The sequence below is a fragment of the Ambystoma mexicanum genome, chromosome 3q (genome assembly GCF_040938575.1).
Source record: "Ambystoma mexicanum isolate Mex_15411 chromosome 3q, UKY_AmexF1_1, whole genome shotgun sequence".
Taxonomy (NCBI): domain Eukaryota; kingdom Metazoa; phylum Chordata; class Amphibia; order Caudata; family Ambystomatidae; genus Ambystoma; species Ambystoma mexicanum.
The window spans coordinates 1,222,842,563-1,222,869,497 of record NC_090926.1 but is presented as its reverse complement, the minus strand read 5'-3'; the positions used below and the strand labels follow the sequence as shown (position 1 = coordinate 1,222,869,497).

At 49.1% G+C, this 26,935-nt stretch overlaps 1 protein-coding gene across 2 annotated transcripts in view; it reads right to left on the bottom strand.

Moving 5' to 3' along the window:
- Nucleotides 1-26,935, bottom strand: part of RNASEH2A (ribonuclease H2 subunit A) — a 222,502-nt gene that overhangs the window by 188,619 nt on the left and 6,948 nt on the right. Inside the window, exon 1 of one of the 2 annotated variants that reach the window (XM_069604130.1) lies at nucleotides 16,954-17,157. The exons of the other annotated variant lie outside the window; for it this stretch is intronic. Within the exon in view, the coding sequence (XP_069460231.1) occupies nucleotides 16,954-17,080 (127 nt within the window). The 5' untranslated portion in view covers nucleotides 17,081-17,157. Of the gene's footprint in view, nucleotides 1-16,953; nucleotides 17,158-26,935 lie in introns of those variants that run through there. 2 annotated transcript variants of the gene reach the window in all.

Below are 26,935 nucleotides of genomic sequence, written 5' to 3'. Positions count from 1 at the left end.
ACACGGTAGCACCTGCTGCCGATTCAATCAATGACAATGTTAAAACAAATTCCCAAAATACAGAAACAACGCTGAATCCTGTGGGAACCACAGCAGACATAGAAAAGTGCGCTGGTGATCCACAACTGGTGCCACAATCAATGGCAGAAACAACTCCGCAAAATTCAAACCAAGCCATATCGGATATCACTTTATTAAAAGCAGCAAAATCTTCAATAAAGACCCAGAAGGTGCAACCATTGAGTTTGGAAGAAATCACAGAAAGCGACAAAGTATTTACAAATGTATCAATTCACGCTAGCGCAAGAAACATTAGGACCTCCTCCATTACCATCTCTCCGGACTACAAGGCACGATGTTCTATGGACTCTAGCATTTCCATTGCCGGCTCATACTTACAAACTACTCCAAGACGAGGACGCGCTCCCATAGAGAATACACCAACACAATCCACTACTGGATTAATGGAGGTAACCTTAAATATGTTAAGCACAACAATTAAAAGCTTATACAAGCTCTTTGAATCGCAAGAGAAAGTTAAATGCACAATCCAAATTCAAAAGATTAGTAGAATGGATGGACAAAAACTCTGGAACCCTTACTTCTACAAAACCAAGCTATTCAATCAAATTCCATATCTTCTATGAATGTTCAGTTTTTACAAAACAGAGTACAGGAGTCAACCCAATCTGCTTTACCAATCTTTACGCACATAATCCGTCCGGTAGAAGGTGGTGAGGCTGCAGTCACTGTACTAGACTATTCATGGATCAGTCTAGATAAAGAACCAATTGTCATATCACCACCATCAAATAAAGAAAATTATGACGTGTTTCAGCAACATCCGCCTTCTAAGAGTCGTCCAAGACACTTAGGGCCTGATCACGACTTTGGTGGTAACTCCACGGCGCTAATAGCGCCGGATCACGAGTTTGGCGGTAATGTTAATCCCCATTTAGCACATTCGGGAATGCCCCATTCCCCATTTGGCTCAATGGGGAATTTTCATGCTCTTACCGCCGGCGGATTTCCCGCCGGCAGTAATAGCACTAATTTTAGGCAGATTTCCCCCCAGCTCAGAGCTGGGGCGAAATCCGCCGAAGTCCTGATTTGGCGGACCCTTAAATCTGGCGGTAATAGCGCTGCCGCCGGATTTAAGGGTTACCGCCAAAGTCGTGATGAGGCCCTTAATGTCAAAGCCAAACCAGAACATCCCAAAGGCAAAGAGAAATGTGAAAGGTAAAGTTAGAATATCGGTAGTAGAATCTACACAAACAGCACTAATACTTAATCAACCCGACACAACTCGAAAACTGACCACGTCAGAGAATAATATCTTGCTAAGTTCCAAGAACACACCTGAGCCCAAAGAGCCATCAACGGTAAACATTTTGCCCCCAGCACATCCGCCATTGCATCAACTAGTAGAAATGGTTGACAATGTACCCAGCGAATTACCGAAAGATCCAAAAACAAATGTGCCACCGCCCCAGACAAAGAGCACACAACGAGTAATATCTACCACTAATTTTTTGGCATCATCTCAAACTTCAAGCATACAGGTCCTACCTCCTCAGGCACTGAGTCCGCGAGTAACAACTCCTGCAACTAATACACTGGCAGGTTCACAAGCACAACTAACAGTAGATGACCCAGCGCAACAAATTAAAATAGCTGGTGATGCCTACTTGCGACAACGATTAATGGAGGTTCCACGATCAATTAACTCTCAATGCACATCTGTGGGAAAATTCCAAGCAAGTAGTGAAGTGGATCAGAGAAATTTTCCGACGCATACGACACAAGAACAGACCCAAATTCACTATTGCTCAAGTCACCAGCAATTACATCAACAACCCATCTTGCAGAGGATCACCAACTACACAAATACAGTTGGAGATCCTAACAAATTGAATATGATGGGGAAAAAATATAGGAGAATTCATGACGAGATGAGACTTTGAAAATTCTCAAGAATCTACAAAAAATAAGAAACTTTGCAAACCATCACACGCTGATACTTAAATGTTGAGAATTTCCTCACGCAAAGTACGATCCGTGCAGAAGCAGTATTTTAAATATTTTCAATGAAGTACATCAATTAGAAGATATTTCATCTCCTGATATTGATCAGGTCGAATTTCTCTGCGATAACAATCTGTGGTACGTTTATGGATCAAATCAGGTTTAGTGATGAATACAATTTGGAAGGCGAAGATGATCGGGTTTGAAATGGGCTTCCTATTAGCCCAGGATCCGGAGCGCTTGGGCGACCAGCCCAATGATCACACATCTAAGGAAAATCAGATTCAACCAAAACAAGAGTCAGAAAAACTGCAATTTTGCGTTCTGTGATCACTCCCAACAATCATAACCATTACTAGACGTACACAAATCCATTGCCACTCTACTAAGCTGGAACACTAGAGGGAATAGTCATCTGCAATCAATCCTAAACAAAGATCTTAATGAATTTGACATTATAGCACTCCAGGAAACATGGATGATAAATCCACCAATATGGGATGACCATGAATTCTCCTTGATACCAGCAATACCTGCAATTAAGGGCAGACCTATGGCGGGATTACTGGTAACAGTGAAAATAAGTGCAGGTGTTGTGTTACAACCTTGGATGTAACCGAACAAGTTCTTACAGCTGGTTAAAATCTCAAATGGAAAGCAAGATCTGGCACTGATCAATCTGTATAAAAACTCAGCAGCAGTTGCCGGAAATGTTTTCTACAAAGAACTGTCCACCTTATTGGAAGCAATAGCCAAAGCCGATAACATCTTGTCAACGATAATAGTGGGGGATTGCAACCTTAACAGCATGAATACTACTAAAAAGACTGATTTTCAAGATATCGAAAGATTGAAAAACTTTATGGAAGATAGATATTTCCGAATGACTGGTTCACTGCCCGTAGATATTCCGCCCCAACCATCATGGGAGAGAGGAAAATCGAAAAGCATTATGGATTACATATTCCTCTCGGAAAATCTCTTTATGCGAGCGACGAACATTCAAAATTCTAAAACAGGTTATTAGTGATCACCATATGCTAACTTTAACCTGGCCTTGGGGGGATCCTCTTATCAATCGACACAAACGGATGCCAGGGAACGTAGTCATCAATAATGCAAAAACTTGTTTCAGGTGAACACCAGACAAACTACAATTGCTGAATGCGGCCATACAAAATCAAAAAGCTAACATAGGCTCCGAGTCCTATGTAGGCACACTAGATCCATTCAAAACCAAGAAACAAATTAATCTGCAAAATTCCCAAACAAAGACCAATTGCCACACCTATGATCCTCAACTTCAACAAATGAAAACAAACAAGGAGGGCACTGAGTGCTGTCAATAGATTGCCATTTGAGGAAAGGAAAGAAATTAGACAATCCATCAAATGTAAATATAAGAACTGGATTTGTTCATATAGGGCAAACATGTTCCAAAAGGACAGTAAGACATTCATGTCCTCAATTGCGGGGAAGAATAGCTCGCAAATCTGGTTGCTTTTGAATGAAAGATCAGGTCAAAAGCAAGCAGACTAGCAACTGAATGGTGTTTCCGAAACTAACTGGATAACACATTTTTCCACACTATACATGGATGAAAAATTCAAAACTTACAACTATATTATACAACCAGACTCAGCATGGAAGTTACTCTGCTCAGAAGAGATCATTGAAGACTTCATTACCAAATCCTCAAGTTCATGGGCAGCAGGCCCTGATGGCCTCACAAACTGTATGTTAAAAGAACACCCTAAGCAATGGACCATCATATTGAATACCATTTTCCAACATATTCTACAAATTAAAAAGATCCCAGACTCATGCCGAACATCCTTGCTAATTCCCATCTTCAAAAAGGGCGACCAAGGATTGCCTTCTAATTACCGCCCCATTGGTCGCCACGATACGCCAGGTAAAATCTTTGCATGCTTGGTGTTGCGTGACTTTAATCAATGGATGGGCGAGTTCAAACAACGGGACCCAAATCAAACAGGTTTTGTTGCAGGTATGGGGATGGCAGTAAACCTTACTCTGAATGCACTGAAAAAACAAGCACACATTACAAAAGTTCCAATCTATTTTGCCTTTAACGACTTGAAAGCTGCCTTTGATTCAGTGTCAAGGGTTAAATTAATAGACAAACTCATTGAAGCACATTGTCCATCAAGCTTGGTAGATCAAGCTTGGTAGATATTATTTATCAGCTAAATTCTTGTACATCAGTTCAAATTAGACTTTCGATGGCTGGCCTTTTATCATCAGCAAAATGCACTGCAAGAGGGCTGAAGCAAGGCTGCACACTTGCTGCAGCCCTCTTTAACTTGTTCATCCATAATGTAAGATTCTCTTTTATGAACAATGCCTCTGATTCACCTAAAATGAACAATGTCATGGTACATGCTCTTTAGTACGCTGATGATTTAGTCTTAATTTCTAAGACTCCATCCGGGCTTCAGCAATGAATCTCTGCATTGTCCCAGTACTTTGATGAAAATGAACTTGTTATCAACATAGAGAAATCTCAGGTAGTTATGTATTCACCTAAATATACAGCAAGGTACAAAATGGAGTGGAAAGTTAAAAATGTTAATCTTGCAATTGTGTCGAACCATATCTATTTGGGTTTGGCTTTTGATGGTCATCCTGTTGCACAATCACAAATGACAATCAGTAAAAACAAGCTTACATCTGCCATATCTTAGACTAAACTAATCTTGTATAAGTTTGGAAAATGTTCCATCTGGCCAGCAATCATCTTTTGGTGCCAAAAGATTACTCCTACACTGTTATATGGGTTAGAAACAACTGCCATTATGAAATGCAACTTTTTTGAACAAACCAAATATTGGCGTGCCATTCTAAATGTCCCACAGTGCTTTCCAGGAACTTGGTTGAGATACGAGTTAGGACTCACCTCTCTGCAAGCCAAATATCAATGGCACCTTTGTGCCCTATTTCGCAGATGCCTGACCTATTCCAAGTTTGATCCCTTACTAACAATACTTGCCAACTATATGTTCACTTCTAAACATCACTTTGTGCAAGAGTGGTGTAACTATGTTGTGGAAGGCAACTGCTGACATTAACCTGGAAACGTTGATCAATGACCCAAACAGAGCTAAAAATAAAATTTTAAAAAAAGATCTTCTTACAAGATTGGATTAACACACGATCGACTTGCTTAACCTATGAACATTTTGACCAGCGTCTTTTTGGTGAAAAGAAAATGTGGTCCATTGAACCGTACTTGTGTAAGGCCCCGAATCCCCAAATACGGTCTGCTATATTAAGGTTACGATTGAGTTTATGGCCAACCCGTGACCTAATGGCCCATCAGTCACGACGAAAATTTTTAAACGATTCTGTGTTAATGTACTACACAAAGAAACATTAGAACATCTGATCACAGATTGCATAGCACTATCTGTGGAGAGATACAAATTCTTTGCCAAACATATGGTCACAATTGCAAGCATCCCACCAGAACATAGGTGGGCTACAATAGTCGCACCACCCAACATGAGCATACGCATAGCAACAACTAACTTTCTCAATGCTTTGCAACTATCAGATGCCCATAAATGCTGCTGATCTGTTATTAATTTAGAATTTGAAAAAGCATATTAGACTTGAAATTCTATTCATACAAGTAAGCTTCTAAAAATCTTTGCTCGATTTGTTATATTGCATATTTTTATACACTTTTGTTGATATGTTGTTGCTTCTTCGTCTTCATGATTTTAATCACGATTCTAATCATTGTTTTCAATTATGTTCACAAATATGCTTGCAAATTTTGTTTGAAATCATGTTTTGCTTGTTTGAAACATTGTTCTAAATTTGGACCCAATTCATCCTTGTAAACAATGAATTAATCATTAAATAGATTTTATGAATTTGATATTAAAAAATATTGTAAAGTTGAGAAATCAGCTAAATAATAAAAAAAAAATGATTCTCCATCAAACGGCAGGTCTACCACTTTGGATTGGATGTCCGATCGGATGTTGGTGGCCCTCAGCCATCCCTGCCGACAAAGATGTTGCCCATCTTACCGAACCCTCTGTCCACGATGTCCAGCGCCACTGTGATGGCGTGGGCCGAGGCCACATCCCCCTCCTGTGACAGGGCCTCAACTTTCTTATCCTCAGGTAGGAAGTCCAGAGTGGCCCATTTTATACCACAGTTCCCGGTCATAGCGGGACAGAATGGCCAGGGCATTAGCAACCTTAACGGTGGAGGCAGCGCTATAAATGATCCTCTTGCCCATCGCATACAGCTTCTTCTCCTGGTCAGGGGGCACCAGGGACTAAGACGATGAGATTGCCAAGCACTTCCTGGTTGCGGCAGAGACCACAGAGTCAGGAGAAGGCTGGGACCTCAAGCACTTGGGGGCCAGGTCCAGTCCAGGACCCTCTACTTCTCTAGCCTATTTCGCTTGGGAGGTGCGGTGCTCAGAATCTTCATCAGGAGCAAGCTCTCCTCCCAGACATCATCCAGCAAGGGAATGGACATGATGGTCTTCCGTCTGGACTTGCGGTACTGGAAGAGTATTCCCTCCTTCTTAGTCTCTTTAGGCACCAGCTTAAAGTGGTCTGAGGCCCTAGACATCATGGCGTGACAGGAACCGACCTCAGCAGGCGTAGAGGCCCTGGCAGGATCATCCGCGCCCAACGGTTCCCCGTCCACCGGTACGATGACATTGGCCTTGTCGGTGTCCGCCACCATAGTAGCTGTATCTGTGCCCGCATGCGGTGCCATATCCTCAGCTGGAGTCAAACCATGATGCAGAGGTGGTGGGGTTGGTTGACGCCTCAGGCTAGTTGGGTTCTTTGACTTACGCTTGGGCTGGGGTGGGCTCCCGGCCAGAGCAATGGGCGGACTTCGATGGGACAGGTCTCGGCGTGGGGGGCAGCCTCTGCTGGATCTCCGACACTTGTGTGCAACATCGTCAGCATATCCAAAGACATGTCCCTTGGCTGAGGAGTGAAAGTAGCGAGAAGTGCAGGGTCAGGGCTGACACGTTTCCTCAGGCGTGGGGGAGAACTGGGCTCATCCCGTGCCACCCCACCCCCCCCTACAGACACAGTTCCACGACCCTCTTTGTGGTCCAAATAATAGTCATCTGGCAGATTATCGTCGCCTTCGTCGGTGCTTGTATAGATCTGCACCAGTTTCTCTGGAGCAGTTTGCCACCTTCTTGAGGTCAGTAGGCGGGATCCTACCCTTCACCTGAGCCTTATGGAGCAGAGTGGCGAGGGGAGTTGCCTCCATCCCCAGGAGTTGCCTCCATCCCCAGCGTGCCAGTTACCTTCGTCCGCACCGCTGTACACCGTGGTGTCAGGAACACTTGCGAATTGTCCGCTGCCATGTCAGTGAACACCACCTTCTGGGTCAGGCCCCCTTTCGATGAAGACGTGATGGTCGTTGACGAGGTCGTCGCAGAAGCCTTCATCGATGGGGTCGTGATCGTCAGTGATTAAGTGGTTGTTAATGTAGCTGTCCTGGTAGGCTGAGCAGTCAATGGAGCCGCCGTTGGGGGCAGAAAAGGACCACATGAAGAGCGATCCTTCATCGGATTGTCCTCAGATGGTAAGCGAAGCTTTGAAGGAGTCAGGGACTTCTCTTAGAGGGCCCCCCTCCCTCACAGGAAGCCTCGCTGTGGAATTAGCCGGTGACAGCGACCGTGTCCTCCCCGTGCTGGGATCCGCGGCGTACCTAGGGGAATTATAGTGGCATGGAGACTGGCCTTTTAGACCCTAAGCGAATTCGCTCATAGGACCGGCTGGTCCTGGTCGAGGCAGGACCATGCCCGGAAGCAGAGTGAGAGGCCTTCCGCGACTTGAGCCACGCTGCCAGCCTGCTGTAGCGATCGTTCTGTTTTCTTCTTAAACCCACGGCAGACTTTTGATTCCTCCTCATCACGGTCCAGATGCAGGCAATATAAACATTAATGGTATTGAGCCTCGACATTCTCAATCCACATTTCGTGCAGAGTTTGATGAGGCAGCTCTTCTCCTCGGACATGGTGGAATGCGGGAAGTAGGCCCAAGCCCGGGCCTTCTCGAAATTTATATGGAAGATGCGCGATGTAGGATGATCTTTGTCCACAGCCTCTCCCCGCTTCCAGACATCGACCTTTGGTCGAACGATGAAGCAAACATCGGTCAAAAAGTTGTTAAAATCTGCCCAAAAAACCTGAAATACGCTTGCTGTAAACATCTGAAGATGGCCACCAGGGGTGGAGCTTAGGAAGAGTACCGTCATTGGATGGGGGCACTATGACCCAGAGTACAGTGATTGGTTTAGAGGAGAAATACAGTTTTTAAGCTAAAGTGAAACAGTTGTCTTTTTACCGAGGAATCCCAGCCTGAAGACGGGGAATATTCATGAGCATGTGAATCTATGATGGAGAAGAAAAGTTGTGTGCGTTCTTATATATGAACGTTTCATGCTGGATTTCTCCACCACTGTAATAAAAAGGTGTTTATTTGATCCTTTATAACACACTAGCTGAACACACAGGATCTCGGAACGCTTTACAAAAGTTCAAAAGGGAGGAGGTGAAAAAGATGTTACAATTATTCAAACCAGCATATAAAGATTAAGACAAACTATGCCAGGGTAGGTGGTCTGGCTGGATTAGGTGTTGGGAAAGAGGGACATTTGTTAGGTGAGGCACTTAAGTGGAGTGGATGTTCAAGGCACTGATAGCATGGTATGGGATTCAGAGTCCTTTGAAAGTAATTCTTTGTGTTATGTGGAGCCAGTGAAGCTGGAGGAGAGCGCAGGGGTGATGTGTGAATGTTTGGTAAAGTGTAGAATGGGTTATGCTACTTGCAGAAGGCTAGTGTTGTTGGGGAGTCTAGTGAGGATTGCATTACCATAGGCCAGCTTAGAAATGACCAGAGCTTGGACTGCTGTGTAGATGTCGACAAGCAGCAGTACGAGTATTTTACATAGGAGGTGTAAGTGCAGATTGCATGCTTTGGTGACAGCGGCCATGTGGTCAGATAGGTGGGGGGTGATGGTGAAATCTAGGGACTTCAGAATATGCGTGGGTGGTCTGTGGCGAGTTCATTGATCCATGGCGCTAGGCCGTGTTTATGCCTGAGGGACAGGTGGGTTTAGAGGTGGAGAGAGAATGCTGAACGTGTAGTGTCCTCAGAGGAGGTGATTTTGCTGTATATTTGTGCGTGGTCTGTGTATTGGTGAAACTAGATGTTTGTGGTTGCTCAGTTTGTCCAAAGGATTCAACATACAGGTTGAACAGGAGGGCAGACATGTAGATCCTTGTGGTACATCGTATTGCATGAGGGTGGGGTTTGGTTGGTAGGGGCAGGGTACGGAGGTGAAGTTTGCCACGTCAGTAAGGAAGGAGGTAAACCAGTGGAGAACAGTACTAGAGTTTCTCAACTGTGGGACAGGATATTTAGGAGGATGGGGTCGTCAATGGTGCGATTAATCCTGCAGAATCCTCCCAGAATCCCTGCCTAAAGTCTCCTCCCAGGTGGCCTGGGGATGGCAGTCGCTACTGTGAGGTACCAGAAGATGTTAGTCCCCAGGGATCTGTCATCCGAGTGATCAGGACACAGCCATCGCTTTTGGACCAATGCAGGAGGATCACCTGGGTGAGGGATCTTCAGGGAGTGGGACACCGGATGGTGGGACGCAGTATCACCTTCCCTGTTAACACCTTTACCCATCCTACTCAGTAGGATATTTAGGAACTCTAACACCCCCCCCCGCCCCTCAGCCCCTCAAACCCCCCACTTTTACAACACAAACACTTTCACACTGACAGCCTGCTATAAGTGAAAACACCAGAGCCGTGCACCTGACATGTCCCATACTATGGATGGTCAGACGAGGTCGGGCAATTATCGACAATCACTCACACCAGACGTCCATTACACTTCCCCACATGGATAAAAGGCAGAGCATGAGAGCACACTCTGTGCGAGGCAAACCACACGAGGAAACAGCAGTTCCAAGATGGCATTTTAAGTAGAGGAGAAAGACGGTGAAACAGAAGAGAGTCACAAGTATGGAAGTTCCCTTGACAAGGAACCATTACTTTCACGAAACCTCGAGAACAGAAAGTGCAAGACCAGGAAACCAGGCCGAAGAATCCTGCAGTGTGTGTCGGAGGTTCAGGAGCCCTTGCGCATCGGAAATCAAGGCAGATAGAATCTCCAGCCACTGTGGTACTGTCCTTGGCTCCAAGAACAAAGCTGTTTCAGTGAAAGCAATACAGGCAGTGAGTTGGGGAGACTAATTCAAGACCGGTCTGTGTTGAAGCCAAGGTTGCAAACAGCAACATTGTATGGCGTGCACTGGAACGAACATTTTTAAAAACGCGTGTGATAAGAGACGCAAATGAAGTTTAACTGATAAGTGATTGAACTTTAAAAGCAAGCTACAATACCTTTACCAGTGTGGTCTGGCAAGGCGTGGGTGCTCAATCGAAGGCCTCTGTAAGGTACTGAGCTTAGAAGTGATAAAAGTAGATGAAGATGAAGTTGGTCTGTGGTGGCTACCAGATTGCTCTGCTAGGAGAGGCCTGCCGTTTTACAAGCATTCTGCCTACATCCTGCCCTGCTACAGTACCCATCACTGCCCATGTTTTGCTAAAGTAATATGCTTTGTATTTAAATAGCTGATATCTTCCGATTATAGTCCGGATGAAGCACTGGACTGCAAGTTTGAATATCTCAGTGTGGACAATTTAGCCGTCCACCTTTCGGAGGTCAATAAATTGAATACCATTCAAAACGGGGTAATAGCATGCGCTTACTGTAAAACTACTTGCAGGTCAAGTATTAGCTCATTCCTTGGGTCATCCCATCACTGACCCTTCCAAGCAAAGTGGACAGATAGAAGAGCTCCCAGTTAGCCCTTTTTTTGCCACAGTGACACAAACACTACAGCACACATCTCCACGGAGGCGGCGCATTCTGATGTTTCGCCCTGGGCACCAATTTGGCTAGAAACTGCCCTGGTGACCTACAATGTATGGACACCACCTAATCGTAGGATGGGCTACTATCAGCAGATGTGGATAGCATCCAATCACAGGGTGCTCGACACCAGATCTGGACAGTGTGATGTGCACTGTCGGCAGGGCCAGCAGGCCTGCGGGATGGCAAGCGGAGCCTACACGCTGGGCGTGCTGTGCAATCTAGTAATGGGACACGACACACTCTGATCTGGTGTCAGAGGGGAGACTGCTTTGGCAGGCTTTCTGGCTCCCTTTTATTTACTTTACCTCACGTGATCTGTCCTGACCCTGTCAGTCACAGATCACGTGTACATCATATCCCTCTCCAACTTAGACCAACAAACAACGTGAACAATAACCAAGTGAACAGTAAGACTTTTAAACATTTTGGTGGTTGCTAGTGGTGACCATCTCAGGTGCTTCCGCTCAAATGCGTTTGTAGAGGCCATGCAATACATATCCTTGGAGTCGGGTGGATGGCACAAGCCACCTCCAGAGAGAGCATCACCCTTAGTCTTCCCTTCGTGGGGTTGCTAATCTGGGTGGACTCCTGTCTCTGTCTCTGGGCGCCAGAGTCTCTGGATTTGGGGTTTCTCTCTGGGCTTCTGCTAGTGGTGCTTGTTCAGTCAGCATGGAGGGGATCCTCACTGGGGTTTTGTCCTTTCGAGTTTCTTCCCACGGGGTAGGTGGTGTCCGCTTGAAGTGGGACACGTTTCCGGTGACTGTTTCAGGTCCTCGTTGCTGTAGCCAGCCAGTGTTCTCGGTGGGTGACCGTCCATGAGAGAGACTCATAGGGGAGGGTCATCTTTCCCCTTGGGGTGCGGTTCTTGATGAGTACCGTGTCTCCTACTCTGAGGTCATTTGGTGTCGCTCATCTTGCGTGGTGTTCCCTTGCATTGTGTTCTTGTCTCCTTCGTTCTATTTACCCCAGGTCCACTTGTGGAGGTCACCATGAGTGGTGTAGGGGAGGTCAAACATCAGGGCTGCTGGGCTGACCTGAGTGAGGAGTTTGCCGGTACGAGCAAATAAACCGGTATAGTTCCGGTAGCCACGGCAGTCTTTTGTCTTTAGCGATCCTCACGCACTTGTTGATAGACGCCATGAATCGTTCTGCGTCACCGTTGGCCTGGGGCCAGTTTGGTGTGATATGGTGGTGACGGATTCCCATGTCGTCGATGAAGCGTTTGAAACATTTACTCGTGAATGGGGGCCCATTGTCACTCTTTATCGGCAATGGTATGCCGTGGACCGCGAACATGATCTCCATCGCTGTCATGACAGAAGCTGCATCAGTCGAGTTGACCGGCTTGACTTCGGGGTATCTTGTGTATTCATCTACTGCCACCAGGAGGTAGCCCTCATTGGCAATAAGTCTATGCTCACTGCGTCCTAACAACACTCACTTCTTGGGGGAGCAGGCCATGGGCTCTGGCGGTCCTGATCTGCCGGTGGCTAGACACGCTGTGCAGGCTTCGACAAGGTTCATGACATTCAGTTATATCTGCTGCATTCACACTCGAGATTTGAGGATAGTCTGTGTCTTTACGATGCCCTGGTGCTCCTCGTGCGCAAGCTGGAGCGATCTCTCGTGAAGGTTGGTGGGAAATACGATGCAGTGTCTTTTGTGGATTAGGCCTTCCAGAGGCACAGACAGCCTGTGTTGTATTCCGAACAGGGATTGCATCCTCTCATGCGCTTGGGGTGTCCGGAAAGCAACTGCAGAGAGGAAAGTTTTCCACTCCCCAGACAGTATTGCTTCTTTGGTCTTTCGGAGGCAGCGGTCCATGTCCGTTTCTTCCACAATTTCATGTCGCTTCATGGCCTTTGGTTTGGCACAGGCGAAGATCTAGCATACATGGTCTGCTGTTTCCTTGTCTGCTCCGCATTGTGCTGATGTGGCTGGTCGGGGGTACCAGGGGTTTGTGGTCCGTTAATCACAGGGTGGCCCAGAATATAGACACGTGAAAGTGTCTGCATCCCCATATGATGGCGCGGGCCTCTTTTTCTATGTGCGTGTAGTTTCACCTCTGTGGGGGTCAGGACTTGGCTGGCGAATGCAATGGGGACAGCGGTCCCGTCTCGGTCAGTCTGTGTGAGGACTGTCATGAGGCCGACCGGACTGGCGTCCACTAGTAGTTCTGTCTTTCTGGACGTGTCGAAAAATGCCATGGTGGTGTCGCTGGACAGTGAGTCCTTGATCTTTTGGAATGCTGTCTCTTGGGTTGCTCCCCACTCCCATGTCGATTTTGCTTTTGTGAGCTCCCGCGGGGGGGGTTGGCAATTGTGGCCAGGTCAGGGAAGAACCGACTGCAATATGTTGCCATACTTAGGAAGCTGCAGACTTCGTGGTGCTGGTGGGTGCGCAGGCATTTTTGATGTCTTCTACTTTTCTGGGTTCAGGGGACACACCTTTCTCATTGAAGACATACCCGAGCTTAATGTAGATTTCCCAAATTCGCATTTTTCTACGTGGAGCGTTAACCCAGACTCTTCCAGCCGCTTTAGTGTGGCAGCCAGTTGGCCGTTGTGTTCTTTTTCGGTTTTGCCATACACCAAGATGTCATCGCTGACATTTGTGACCCCGCGGAGGTCCTGCAGTACTTTTCGTATTTCATGTTGGAACACTTCCCCTGCTGATGAAATTCCAAAATTAAGCAGACAATATCTCATCAGCCCCAGGTGTGACGCGAAAGTCGTGATATACCTTGATTCTTTTGCCAGGTGGATCTGGTGGTACCCTCACCTTAAATCCAGCTTGCTGAAGACGGTGGTGCATGTCAGGTCCACAGTTAGTTCATCTACTGTTGGTGTTATGTGTCTTTCCCACCCAATTGCCACATTTGGCAGCCGCATGTCAATACATAGCCGCACCGCTTGAGGCTGCTTGGGCTTCGCAGTCATGACCATGGGAGAAACCCAGGTTGTGGGGCCTGTGGTCTTCTCGATAATTCTAAGGTCCACAAGCTTGTTTAGTTCCGTCTCCACTGCGCCCTGATGTGGAAGGGGAATCTTCGGTACCAGACTGCCCTCAGTTCAACTGCGGGGTCGATGTGGAGCTTCACTGTCCTCCCTTTTAGGCATCCGATGCCCTGGAATAGCTTCCTGTGCTTGGCTAGCAGGTGGTCAATTTCTCTGGAGTGGATGGCGAAGGCGAACAGGATTAGTTCCAACCTCTCTGCGATTGGGCAGCTAAGTAGCATTTTGATTCCTGCGTCAACCACATAGATGAGAGTTCTGCATTTCTTCTCCTGGTGTGTGAGAGTGGTCTTGAAGTATCTCACGACTTGCAGGGGCTTTTTGTATCCATATGCAAATACTTGTAGTTTTCCGCCACAGGGGTGGCCTGGGGTCTAGCGTGTCAAACCGTGTGGTCTGCATGCCATTCACTGCTGCTCCTGTGTCGATCGTCATGGTTACCAGGATGTCTCCTACGGTGATGGTGCAGTTGCGGTGTGATCTGCTGTCGTCATTGGGTCTGCCTTGGGCCAGCTTGACGGCTGAGATCATGTGGGCTTTCTCAAGCCTTGGTATGCGGTTGCAGTTTGTGTGGCTTGGGGACTGTTCTCTGCTCGGCCGATTGTCATCGCCGCTGCTGCTATCTGTGTCTTCTCCCCTGATTGCTCGGCCCGAACTCTCCGAATATCACGGGATCGGTCGGGTTGTCTCCGGCAGTCGGGTTGTCTGGGGCGTTCCTGGACCTTGTGTCACTCCTCCAGTATTGAGCTTTCCTCTGGGACGAATGGTCTTTGGTTGTCTGGGAGTTTAGGCATACTGACGCGCAATGGTTGACCTTCCCACAATTGTAGCATGCGGCGACGTACGCTGGGCAGGGTTCTCCTTTGTGTTGCTGTCCGCCACACCACAGGTATTCTCTGGCCTTGCTTGCTGCCTGCCCTTGTGGGGGTTTGTATGTCGCAGGGCATTGATGGTAGTCATGCTATTGCTTGGCATCTCCATATAGTGGCAGGCGACTGATCATCTGCTCCATTTCTGCCACATGTTAGTCGGTTCTTTCTCGTTGTCACCCCATGGTCAGGATGGTGTCTAGCGGGAGATTCGTCTCAGTATGGACCTCCAGAGTTTTTCGGTGGAGCGCCCATGTATGACCCGTTGCCTCACTGCAAACTTGTCATCCGGGAAGACTCAGCCGATCGCCATCTCCCGTAGCTGGCCATGAACGTCATCAAGGCTCTCGGTGTTGTCTGGCTTGGCTCATTTTGAACCGCTCAAAGTATGGGCTTATCTGGGGATTGAATTTCTTTGCGAGGACAGCCTTCGCCGTCTCACAGGCGTCTTCTGTGCCTCGGTTTTGGAGTCCGTTGAATAAGGGCCATGATACCAAGGTTAAGCATAAGGAATGTCCTTTTCTTCTCCTGCACAATAATGTTGCGTGCCTTAAGGCTCAGCTCAAATTGCTGGATCCAGAGCTCCCAGCAGAGCCCTGCACGAGGGCCTAAAAGTTGAAATGGTTGCATAAATGTTCCTTGTGTGGTGTCTAGCCACGCGTTGGTGTTGGGATTCTAGCCTTGCTGCCTCAGTGGTGTTGTTGTGGGGTCCTCTGCCATGGTGCATGGTTTACAGGAGTACCTGGTGATCGTCCCTCTCCCCTCAAATGTGCCTTTTTCTGTCGCTGCCCAGCTTTGCTGGGCGAGTGTCCTGTCAATGGCTGTTTCACTTGCCATGGTGCAGCACCAGCTGCCATGTTTAGTGGTGGTTCACTGCTGGTGAGGCCCCTGGATGAGGCTCAGGTTGTGCTGTGCAGTGATTGGTGGCTGTGTAGGCTTGTGGCCAGAAGCGTTATCCTGCGCCTTAGGTGGCTTGCGTTGTGGAGGTTTGGGTTTCTTGGCCTGTGATGTGCCTATTGTTGATGGGGGGTAGCTGGTGTGTTGGTTGGAGACTTGGGCCAAGGGGTTCCAGCGTTGTAGGCAGTGAGGGATCCTGCCTCTTGTCGGCACACGGGTTCAGCACACTTACTGTCTTTTGTTTTTCTCTTTCTCCTCCAGCGTTCGACCGATGCCCAGTCACCGTGTGGTGAGGGCACAATACGAGTCAGCGGGCCCTGGTTCCCTGGGGCGTGGTGCCGGGTCAGCACGACTTGCTGCTGCGAGTGGGGCTGCAGCAGGAGTGGGTCCGCTCGCCCACCTTCGTCGCCAGTGTGATGTGCGCTGTCGGCAGGGCCAGCGGGATGGTGGAAATGGCAGGCGAGGCTTGCAGGCTGGCCGCGCTGGTCAGTGTAGTAATGGGACACATGTACTCTGATCTGGTGCTGGTGCAGACTGCCTTGGCTGGCTTTCTCGCTCGCTTTTATTTACTTTACCTCACGTGATCTGTCCTGACCCCGTCGGTCGCAGATCACGTGGACATCACTTACAAGCAGATGTTTGACCATCACAGATGCGCAGAGCACCTAGAAGCAGAGGTGCGACGATCACCAGATGTGGAGAGCAGCAAGATGCAAGAAGCATCGCTGCAGATGTGCACAGCACTAGACACATTGTCTTACAGCCGTCAGGAGTGGAGTGCACCTAGAAGCTGGCACATGACTATAATGGTAACAACCTGTTTCAAATCACATCTGGTAATAGAATGGCAAGATGTTGACAGTGCTTAGGCACAGGTTGTGTGTGACATACAACGTTTATGGAGAGGACAGCACACTTTTCGCTGGTGTGGACAGTGTCTAGCTGTGAGTGTCGCCGCCACATAGGTGGTACTAACGAACGCCTAGACGCAAGATAGCGTGCTTGCAAAGCGCGAACGCTTTAGTCCCGTCCTGGGGATGATCACTCTGCAGTAAAAACTCACCCAGTCACCCAGAGCCGTCATTCACTACTACTAGGCCCCACCCACTCCCGCGCCGCCACCACCACCAGTGCCCCATGCTCACTGAGCATCGACCCCGCCCCCGCGACCCCCTTGCTCACCAAGCACGGGGCCCCGGCCAGCCTCGTCTATCCCCAGGCAGCACGGCTGGCTCACACACATCTCAGGCACGGCGGAACTCAGTCGGCAGCTGCCGCTGTTGTCCTGTTCGAATTCACTCAAATCCATGGCGCTGCCACTCAAACTTCCGCGCGCATAACGCTGTGAACTGTGAAGACAGTAAAGCTGCACCGCGCACGCGCACAGATAACAGCGAGGAATGACTATTTGCCCTTTTCTATGTTTATGCCTGCTGCGGCCATCTTGGAACTGGGACGATGTCAGGCATTTTGCTAATTTCGCGGAAGACTAACCCATCCAATAAAGAACAAGAGATGATTCTATCAAGGAATGTGTCCCTATACTTTCTTATGCTGTGAGATGTCGCTGAAGTTTGTTTTTCATCCAGCTTTTTATTGGAGCAGCGTAATTGTTACAAGTATAATTTATTGACTGGGTGATTTAGTTTCAATCCTTTGTGTCAAATGAAAAGCATTGAATGTTTTGATCAATCAATTATCTTTAGTTCGAGGACAGGTCATATAAGCGTACTACAACTGCAATTAAAATTAAGCTAATGATATCCTATACTGAAATCAACACAAAGCCATTCAGCCTATACGTAGAATAGAATTACTCAAAATGTAACGTGTTTACGATATTATATATCAAGGTGTGGCTAATAAAAACGTATTTCTTAATGTCCATACCTCAATAATGAAAGTGTTCTGCAACTCACTAACAGAACATAAACAAAGTGACCAACCCCTGTCAACTCAGCACACTGCACAACAACCTGCAGAGTTCCACAATGCTCATCACTCTCACCACTGCTCTTCAACATCTACATGACTCCTCTCATCAACCTTATCAAAAGACATGGGGCCTCATTACACGGTAAGCGGTAAGGGTTTACCGGTACCGGTATTTTACCGGTACCGGTAAATCCTTACCGCCTTACTACGAGGTCCCTTTGCGGGTTGGGGAATTTAACGCCTGCTTTTTGCAGGTGTTAAAAACCAACCCGCAAAGGGACCCAGGGAGCTAATTACGGTACCGCAATTTGCGGTACCGTAATTAGCGCCTTCCCCATTCCCATTATGCCCTATGGGGCAAAAATGGGAATGGGGAAGGGCAATGGTGGAAGGGGGAATTACCGCCCCGCCAACCTTGGAATGGCGCGGTAATTCCCCTTTCCACCAAGGCGGTACCGGTAAATTACCGGCATGAACCATGGCGCTAATAGCGCCATGGTTTACCGCCTACCGTGTAATGAGGCCCATGGTCTCACTTTCTACAACTACACAGAAGACACACAACTCATCTACAAAATCAACACTAGTGGAGAACAAGATCAAACCCTTATCAATTGCCTCACAGAAATAAACCATTGGCTGAGTACCAACAGCCTTAAACTCAATCCGGACAGACCAGAAATTATGATCACGCTCAACCACCCATCGAACCAAATCCACATTCAATGGCCTAACGAAATGGGAAAACGACCAGAATCTTCCAAAGTGATTAAAAACCTTGGCATATTAATGGACAATGACATAACGCTAGAAACGCAAGTCAAAACAGGAGTAAGAAAGTGCTTTTTCCAACCTCCACACAATCAAACGGATACTGCCTTTCTTCACCTTTCCACATAGAACACTCACCATCATCTTCATCATATCAAGAATAGACGACGCCAATAGCATCTATCTCAGAGTGATGGACTATCTTCACAACAAACAACAGCGAATACAGAATGCAGTTGCAAGATTACTCCTCAGTAGTGGCATTAACTGGCCATTGATGGTAGCGGCTTCAAAATGGTGCGAGTACCTGGGCATCTAATAGCAGTGCCTGGCAAATGCTTAAAACGCATGCAAAAGCCAAAAAAGTTGGCTTTGCCAATTCCTATTTTGAACATGGCTTCAGCAAAGGATATGTTTAGTGCTTATAAATCAAGTGGCTAAGGCAGACCTGGTTAAGACATTCTCCACTAGCAGGTTTACGGCTCCATTTAAGTCTTTAACTCTCAGTAGATTGCTTTGAAAAAAAAAATCTGGCAGGCACTTCAAGCATAAAGTTTGATGTTAAGGCTTGAAATTGTAACCCCAAAGAGATCTCATCAGGATGTGTTTTGGGTGGGGAGTTGCAGGAAGTGGGTGGGAATGGCCATAGTGATTAGCATGGGCGTGGAAAGTCAATGGGTGGGCAAATAACCAAACAGTAACCACAAGCTTTGTGTCCTTCCTCATATGCCATTTCTTCCTAGCTGTACTCTAATGCAATATTTTCGACTTTAGAGCCACCTAATAGCCAAAACTAAAAGAAATACAGGAATAGGCCTTCTCAGATAATCTAAAGGCAAATCTGGAGACCAATTGGGAATTCCAAGTAACAAGTCATGGGCGGATTATACAGGCCTGGCGTCCCTTATTAATACATATTATCTATTATTAGTAGTCAAATACCAGAGGTTGGTTTAATCTGTCACTCTTTTCATTTGCTTCGTAATGGTGAAATACTAAATTGAGCTCTGGGACTAAAACGGACGACCAGAGTGGCGTACGCGCAACCAACTGAGCTGTTTGACCTGCTATTCTGAGGTCTATTTCATATCCCAAAGCTGTTCTTTTTCTGTTTTCACACTGTCCTTTGGCATGGGTCTAACAGAGAAGATCACGGAACTCGCTTGCTGAGTAAATCGGGACACTCACTGGCCTTGAAAATAATAAAGCTCCTGATTTTAGTGAGGTAGTGACTGCTAAAACAGTGTAATTGACACGGCTTGGCAAGCCAGGCACGATAGTCATCCGAAATATGAGAGACAGCTTGGTTTTTAGCCAGTTTTGTTGCCTCTTGTCATTGTACAGGTACTCATTTTCTAAAATGAAATTCTGAGTCCAGCTGGCCACTCAATCTATGGCCCATAGTCTGGACATAGATGTATACAGCAGGTGCACTGACCCGCTGAGCTTCTTCTAGAAAAAAAATAATATATGCGCCAGTATCCTTCAGTAAATGAGTGCTCGGTGAGGGCACTGCCACCACCCCCTCTACCAAATGACAGGGTTCATTATCGGACACAGAGTCCCTTCATGCTGCATCTCAAGCGTGAACAGCTTGTCCAGTTCCGTTTTTTCGTCTCTGCTTTCTGGTGATGAGGCCCTGCGCTTAGAACCAGAAATGCTGAAACTGCAAGTCACAGAATGCACTGCATAATATTATGGCGGGCGAACGCGCCACGGAAGCTGGCATGGCGGGCGCCGCCCCTTAGTGGGGGCGGTCCAGCCGCCCTCCTCCCTCTCAAGGGACGATGGGTCAGGGAGGCGGGAGGAAGAGAGGCACACGGAGCCCGCCCCCCTGAAGCGCGCGAAACCAGAGGGGCGGGAGGGGAAACCGGGGAGAAGCCAGCCCATAAAGGCACGGGCTTGTGTGAACAATCACACATTCTCCCTCGGTTTCCCGCCTCACTGGAGCTCCGTTTCGTTTTGTTTTCATCGGGCATTCGGCATCCTGCTTCTCGGGCGTCGTCGGCATCGGACGTCGTCGCATTGCGGTCCGTTCCGAGCGTGTTCCAGGAGTTGAAGACGGATCGACCTCGGGAGTTCCTGTCGTTGCAGGGGTTCGGTTCCATTTCCAGCCAAAATTACACGAGGTTCGTTGGGGGTAGTGTGGGGGGGGATAGAGGCCCGGGGTGGGCGGCGTGGAGCTAGCGTTACGAATATGGCCCGGAAGGGTATCGTGTTCAAGCGGGCGGGGGTTGTGGCTGGGGGGGGGTGTCGTCTCGAAAAGGACGGTTCAGAGGGTATGCGAGGTGTGGCGCTGTTACGCCGTGTTTAGCGTGTTTTCGGGACCGCGTCTCGCCATAGCACGGCAATTAGAGCGTCCGCTATGGCATATGTGCAGAGCCTGTCGAGGCCCGGGAGGGCACAATGGTTACCGTGGTTTTTTGGGGGTCTACAACTTTTTGGGCCTGCAACTAGCACCAAATGGCTTCCCGGCGCTGTTACATAAAATCAAAGAGTATTGGGAGACTATAAGAATGACCACTGAATGTAGGTGCGCGACCAATGTGTCTGGGATGGTGATTCGGGCATTGTGTGGGCACGTGAATTTTGAGCACGCAGTACGGACTGGGCTTGGGGCGCGGTTCATTTGCCGTGGCGGAGGCATGTCGTGGCCACCAATCATGTTTGCTCGGTGGTTTATGGTAGGGGAGGGGGCGTGGAGAGTTGCTGAGTGTTGGGGTGGGGGATGAGGCAGTGGGTTGTGCAGGTGTGGCCGTCTCATGTGTGCCGGTTTTGCCCGCCTTCGCGTGGGCTTGGCGGCGGTCGGGGAGCCTGGGCGCGCACGGTCCCGGTATCACGCCTCCACTATTCCTGAGGAGTCTCTGGGTTTAGTCAACGTGCTAGGGATTAGCTGCCAGTACTGAGCGCATTGAAGCCGTGGGGCATTCATAGCGCTGTTAAACCCCCCACCCACGCACCCACTAAATGGAACGAAATGTGAGACAAAAGGCGCTGTTTACAAAAGCGACAAAAAGTGGTCCATGGGTGCTTTGTTTACCGCCGAGCTTGAGGGAGAGGGGCCATTGTGTGCTGTATTCTCGCAGCCATTGCGAGGCGCGAAGGGGTCTAGAGGTGCCGTGGTGTGGGCTCTCTGGAGCGGGGTCCTCTTGCTTCTCCAGCGCCGTTGTGGGTTTGCACAGACAGATCTTGACATCCAACACTAGTCCTCCTAATGGGAATAGTGCAGTGAAGTTATTTTTTTTCTAAAACAACCCGTTTTTAGTTAACACTTGTGGGTGGGAAAAGTACCTACGGGATGGATAGGAAGACTGGGGAAAACATGGTTTACAGCTGTTAACAGTATGTTATTAAGCACTCACCCAATGTGTCCTGGAGCAATGATTATTTAGGCTACGCAGGAGCATATAAAGTCACACAACATTAGTGTCAAACTTCCCTGGTCTCTAACCAGATCTTGCTTCTCCAGCGCCATTGTGGCTTTTCCCTGGGGCTGGGAGCAGCAGGCACAGGACGCTGTTGTTTCGACTCCATGTGCGGAAGTGCGTTTTGGCTGTGGCCTGGAGTCAACCTTGGAAGCGCCAGCCCTGTTACAATGCCTGCCGTTTAGGCACCAAGTAAAGAGAGAGGAAAAGGGGGGAAAACTCTCTCCTGTTTGGAGGCGCCTATTTTGTGTGTTGTTGAATTGCGGGTGGGTGACGCGCGGTGTCGACGAGTTGGGGTGCCCTCGCTGGGTTCCGGTGAGGGGCCCGCCTCGCTCTGGGGCGCCCTGCACTGCTCCCTTCTCATTTCTGGAGGTGCAAGGGGGCCCTGCAGGGGAGTGGCCCGGAGGATTGCTGTGCTCTGCATGACTTGAGGGGGATGGCGGGGCCATCATGATGCCGAGGTCCTTGAGCACCATAACGGGAACTCCCCCTATCATATCATGCGCACCACGCAACGTGGGTAATAATATGCACCGTTCAGATACCGTAGGGCGTAAAGCGCGACACAAAAAAAAAAAATGTACACATTTAGGTTGCCCACGCACGGGGCATTACGCAGTTGGTCGGGGAGGTTAGGGAAGGGGGTATGCTTGGAGCGCCTGCCTAAAAAGGAGATTGTGATGCAATTACAATTGTTGATGGATTATAAAGGTTTTAACAATGCCCGCCGGTATCCCGCAGGGCAAGTTATGGTTGTAGGCTATTGCTCACGGGTCTGGCCGCATCGCCATGCAATGTGTAATGTTTTCAGTGCGCAAGCTGGATAGCTGTGTTATACGAGGGCGGGCGGGGGCAGGGAGGGGGAGCATCGGGGGCGTTGGTTGGGTTTGAGTCAAAGCGGGCATATTTTGTTCCAAAAAATGCAAACCACCCGTTACCTCTGTTCCACATATTTATGCACACATCCTCCCCCCTTGCGTGCATGTAAATACTGCTTGCTTGTAAAGCTATGAGGGTTTATGACGCCATACGGATGCCAATTGGGATGGTTGGGCCCTCAGCATCACGCTGTGGTGGGGAGGGGTTGGTGAAGGGTTGTATTCGCGAGTTTCCCGCGTGGCTCGATGCGCCACACTGCTATGGTTCGAGGTGCGTGGGGGGGGGCAAGGTGTCCGTGGCGTCATGGGTTGGCGCGATGGCACGGGGCGAAGTTTCCGGGGTTGTGAGGGGTAGGTGGGCGGGTAACGCTCCCCCACTCAATCGTGCGGGATATTGCAAGAGTTATGAGAGGGCCGCCTCTCATTTCCTTTCACGATTACCCAAATGTAAATTACACTTGTTTTCCTCTGGGAGGCCGAACATGACCGTCCGTATAAATTAAGAGGTACTCTATAAATGTGAAAAATTCGAAGCTTACATTGCACGAGAGCTTTTGTGGGGTCGGTTCAGGGTACAACTTCTGTGGGCGACCAGGGTCAATTACTGTGGGTGAGAGGCTGCGTTGGTGTGGTAATTAAAGGGGGCACCAGTACCATTACATCCTTGGGTAGCGAATGCACGGTATAAAGTGGCGTGGGTGTTGTGCAATAAGGAAGAGAAGGGGTACAGATACCGACAGATCACGGGATGGGTGCTAAAGGGTAATAAGGGAGTAGCTGGTACATAAACGGCGGCAAGGGACATGCAGGGCACATTGTGGCACAGCTAAAAGTTTTATGTACTCCACAGTGACCCAAACATTTGTTTTACATAGGTCAACATGTCGGTACAGGCAAGCGCAGTTAACACCGGCCTGGAGGTGGTAGAGCTCATGCTATCCGAAGACGGCCAGACATTGGAGGAAGCGGCCGGACCATCAAACACAGGGCGAGGAATGGACGCACAATCTTGGGCTGAATTTCTAGCCCTCACTGAGGTCTTGGGGTGGCAGGCGGCCATGGCAAGGATGGGGGGCCCGACAATCACCAACATAGTCGCCATCCCAGGAAGCAATCCTGAGGCGGGCAAAACCGTGCCGGAAAACAAGGATACGACAAGTGGCGAAGGGGCGGGGGGCCACGAGAACCCACCTGCGGGTGGGGTTTAGGAGGGGGGGCCCCCCCGGAAGCGTACGGCGAAAACAAGTGGGGGCCCACACGTAAAAAAGACAAAAAGGGACTTGGAGGAAGAACTGGCAGCTTTAAAAGCGAGGTTGGGGGCGACACCGGCACCACCCGCAACCGTGCCAAATGTGCCAACGCCGGCACAGCCTCTCGCCCCGCCGCCTAAGGCCCAACCGAAAGGGATAACATCGCCTGACCGGGGGGCCGGGTCGGTACCAGGCAGTGTGCCTGTGGGCAGTGAGGGTGAGTCGGAATTTATCCAAAAAATCGTAAGGGCAGTATTGGCAGCGCAAGGGGCAACGGCCGCATCAACCCCCATGGCAAACAAGGCACCTGGGGCAACCACTATGGGAGCAAGCAAGGTCTGGCAGGGGGGGGAAGACGGGGCAATAAGCAACACCCCAGCAAACAGCGGCACTTCCAGCACCGGGGTAGAGGGCACAAATACCAAATTACCACCAGCAACAGGGGGCAATTACTCAGCATGGCTTCTGCCAGAGTGGGTGAAACAAGAAATTTGGCAGGGCAAGTTCATTGACATATTATCTCTCTTGGAGCACGAATCAAAGGGCAATGACACACTGCGGGGAACAGGTGGGAGGGAATTAGCCAAGGCCAGAAAAAGGGTGAGGCCGGCAGAAACTCTGGAAAATTGGCTCGCAGCATTTAAGATATTGTCCCAGACACTTAATCAAAAGGACCCAGACCTGGTCCACACCTGATGGCATACAGGGCATGTGTTATACATGAATATAATCAACAGGGTGGGAATGAATGGTTTTTGAGAGACCAGCAATTTCGTTTACGAATGGAACATGATCCCAAACTAAAATGGAATCATAAGTCAGTCGAGGACTGGCTGGAGTCTTCCAGTGGGACAATAGAGCAAGCGGATGGGACAATCATGTTGGCGGGAGGGCGCATCAATCCTTGGGCAGAGGCAGGGGGTGGACGCTCCTCGGCAGTGGGGGCTGGGTTGAACAGCGCAAGTACGGCCCCCAGACCGGTGGCACCAAGGGAGGGGAGGATAGAAATGGCAGCATGGGCCAATAACATGGGGCCGCAACCGGTCCGGGGTAATACAGGCACAGTACAGCCGGCCCTCCCGGAAGCAATATCAAGGCCAACTGGGGCGGAGCGAACGAACACCGGGAGCGGGAGGACACTGGCTTACTGCAGATTTTATAATGAGGGGGTATGCAATTGGGGAGCGACTTGCAAATTCAGACATGCTTGCTCCGCGTGTGGGACCCATGGTCATCCAGCACGGTGGTGCAGGGGAAGGCCGGCGGCAAGCGATCAACCAAAGTGAGCGCTGGGATGGGCTGCAATAGGGAACGTCTGGGACAATGGTCGATTGATGTCATTTATGCGGTCGTTGCGCGTCCAAACAAACACTGTATACTAAAATAAGCACTTTTCTTTTAAGGTGCCTCGACAATTCGTTCATCAAGAGAAGAGGGGGCAAGGGCACTCACGGCACCGGGAGCAGGCACACGAGCCAACGATGGTAATGATGGGAGCAGGGGGAACAAAAGGGGGGGTAGAGGGGGCCGGGTAATGGCCTTAATAGCAAGGGGTTTTCCCCCATCAAGGTTGATAGCCTGCTCACATGGCTGGGACAATACCCGGCTTCCTTAGGGAGGGACACTTTAGCCCAGGGGTTCGTGGAGGGGTTCCGCATCCCTTACCAAGGACGCATTGGGGCCAGAACAGCGAATAACTCTAAGTCTATTTTAGAGTGGGCGGATGTGGCCAGGGCAAAGATTAACAAAGAAATTGTATTAGGAAGGATAGCAGATCCTTACCAGGGTCGCCCATTGGGCAACCTCATCATCTCTCCTTTAGGGATAGTACCGAAGAAGGAACCTGGGAAGTTTCGCCTAATACATAACTTGTCACACCCTAAAGGAGGCTCAGTGAACGATGGGTTGGACATAGAGGCTTGCTCAGTAACTTATGCATCGTTCGACCAGGCCATAAGTTTAGCACGGGCAGCGGGAAAAGGGGCGCTCTTGGCGAAGGTGGACATAGAGGCAGCATTTAGGTTGCTCCCGGTTCACCCGGACAGCTTCTTCCTCCTAAGCTTCCAGTTTGAGGGTCTGGTGTACGTAGACAAATGCATGCCAATGGGGTGCAGCATCTCATGCGCATATTTTGAAGCATTTAGTTCCTTCCTTGAATGAGCACTCAATAAAAAGGAGGGCAGGGGGGGAAAACGCATTATTTGGACGATTTCCTGTTCATAGGAAGAGGGGGCACGAATATCTGCGCAGCACTTCTCGATAATTTCTTGGTATTAACGGAGGAGTTGGGAGTACCTCTGGCGGGGGACAAAACGCAGGGACCATGCACCAAGCTAACCTACCTAGGGATAGAAATAGACACAGCTGAAGGGACATGCAGATTACCGGTAGAGAAGATAGAGGAATTCATTAGCGACATAGATAGGGCATTGCAAGGGGAGAAGACACCTATAAAAAACATACAATCTTTGGTGGGCAAGTTCAATTTTGCCGCCAGGGTGATACCGGCCGGAAGAGTTTTTGCTAGACGTCTGGCGGCGGCGACAGGAAGGCACAAAAAAGGGTGGCATAAGGTACGCCTCGGGGCGGGCCTGAGGGAAGACCTCAAAGTGTGGCGCTCCTTTCTAAAGGAATTTAATGGGGTATGCATATGGCAGTCCCCTTGGACGGCATGCGCACAGTTACAGCTGTTCACAGACGCAGCAGGTAGGGTGGGATTCGGGGCAATACTAGGAAAGGAATGGTGCCGGGCCGACTGGCCTAAGGCATGGGTGAGGAAGGGGATGTGCAAAAACATCACCATGTTGGAACTATTCCCAGTGGTGGCGGCAATGCACATTTGGTCGCACGAGCTGTGTAACAAACGACTTGTTGTGTGGTCGGACAATTTGGCAGTGGTACAGGC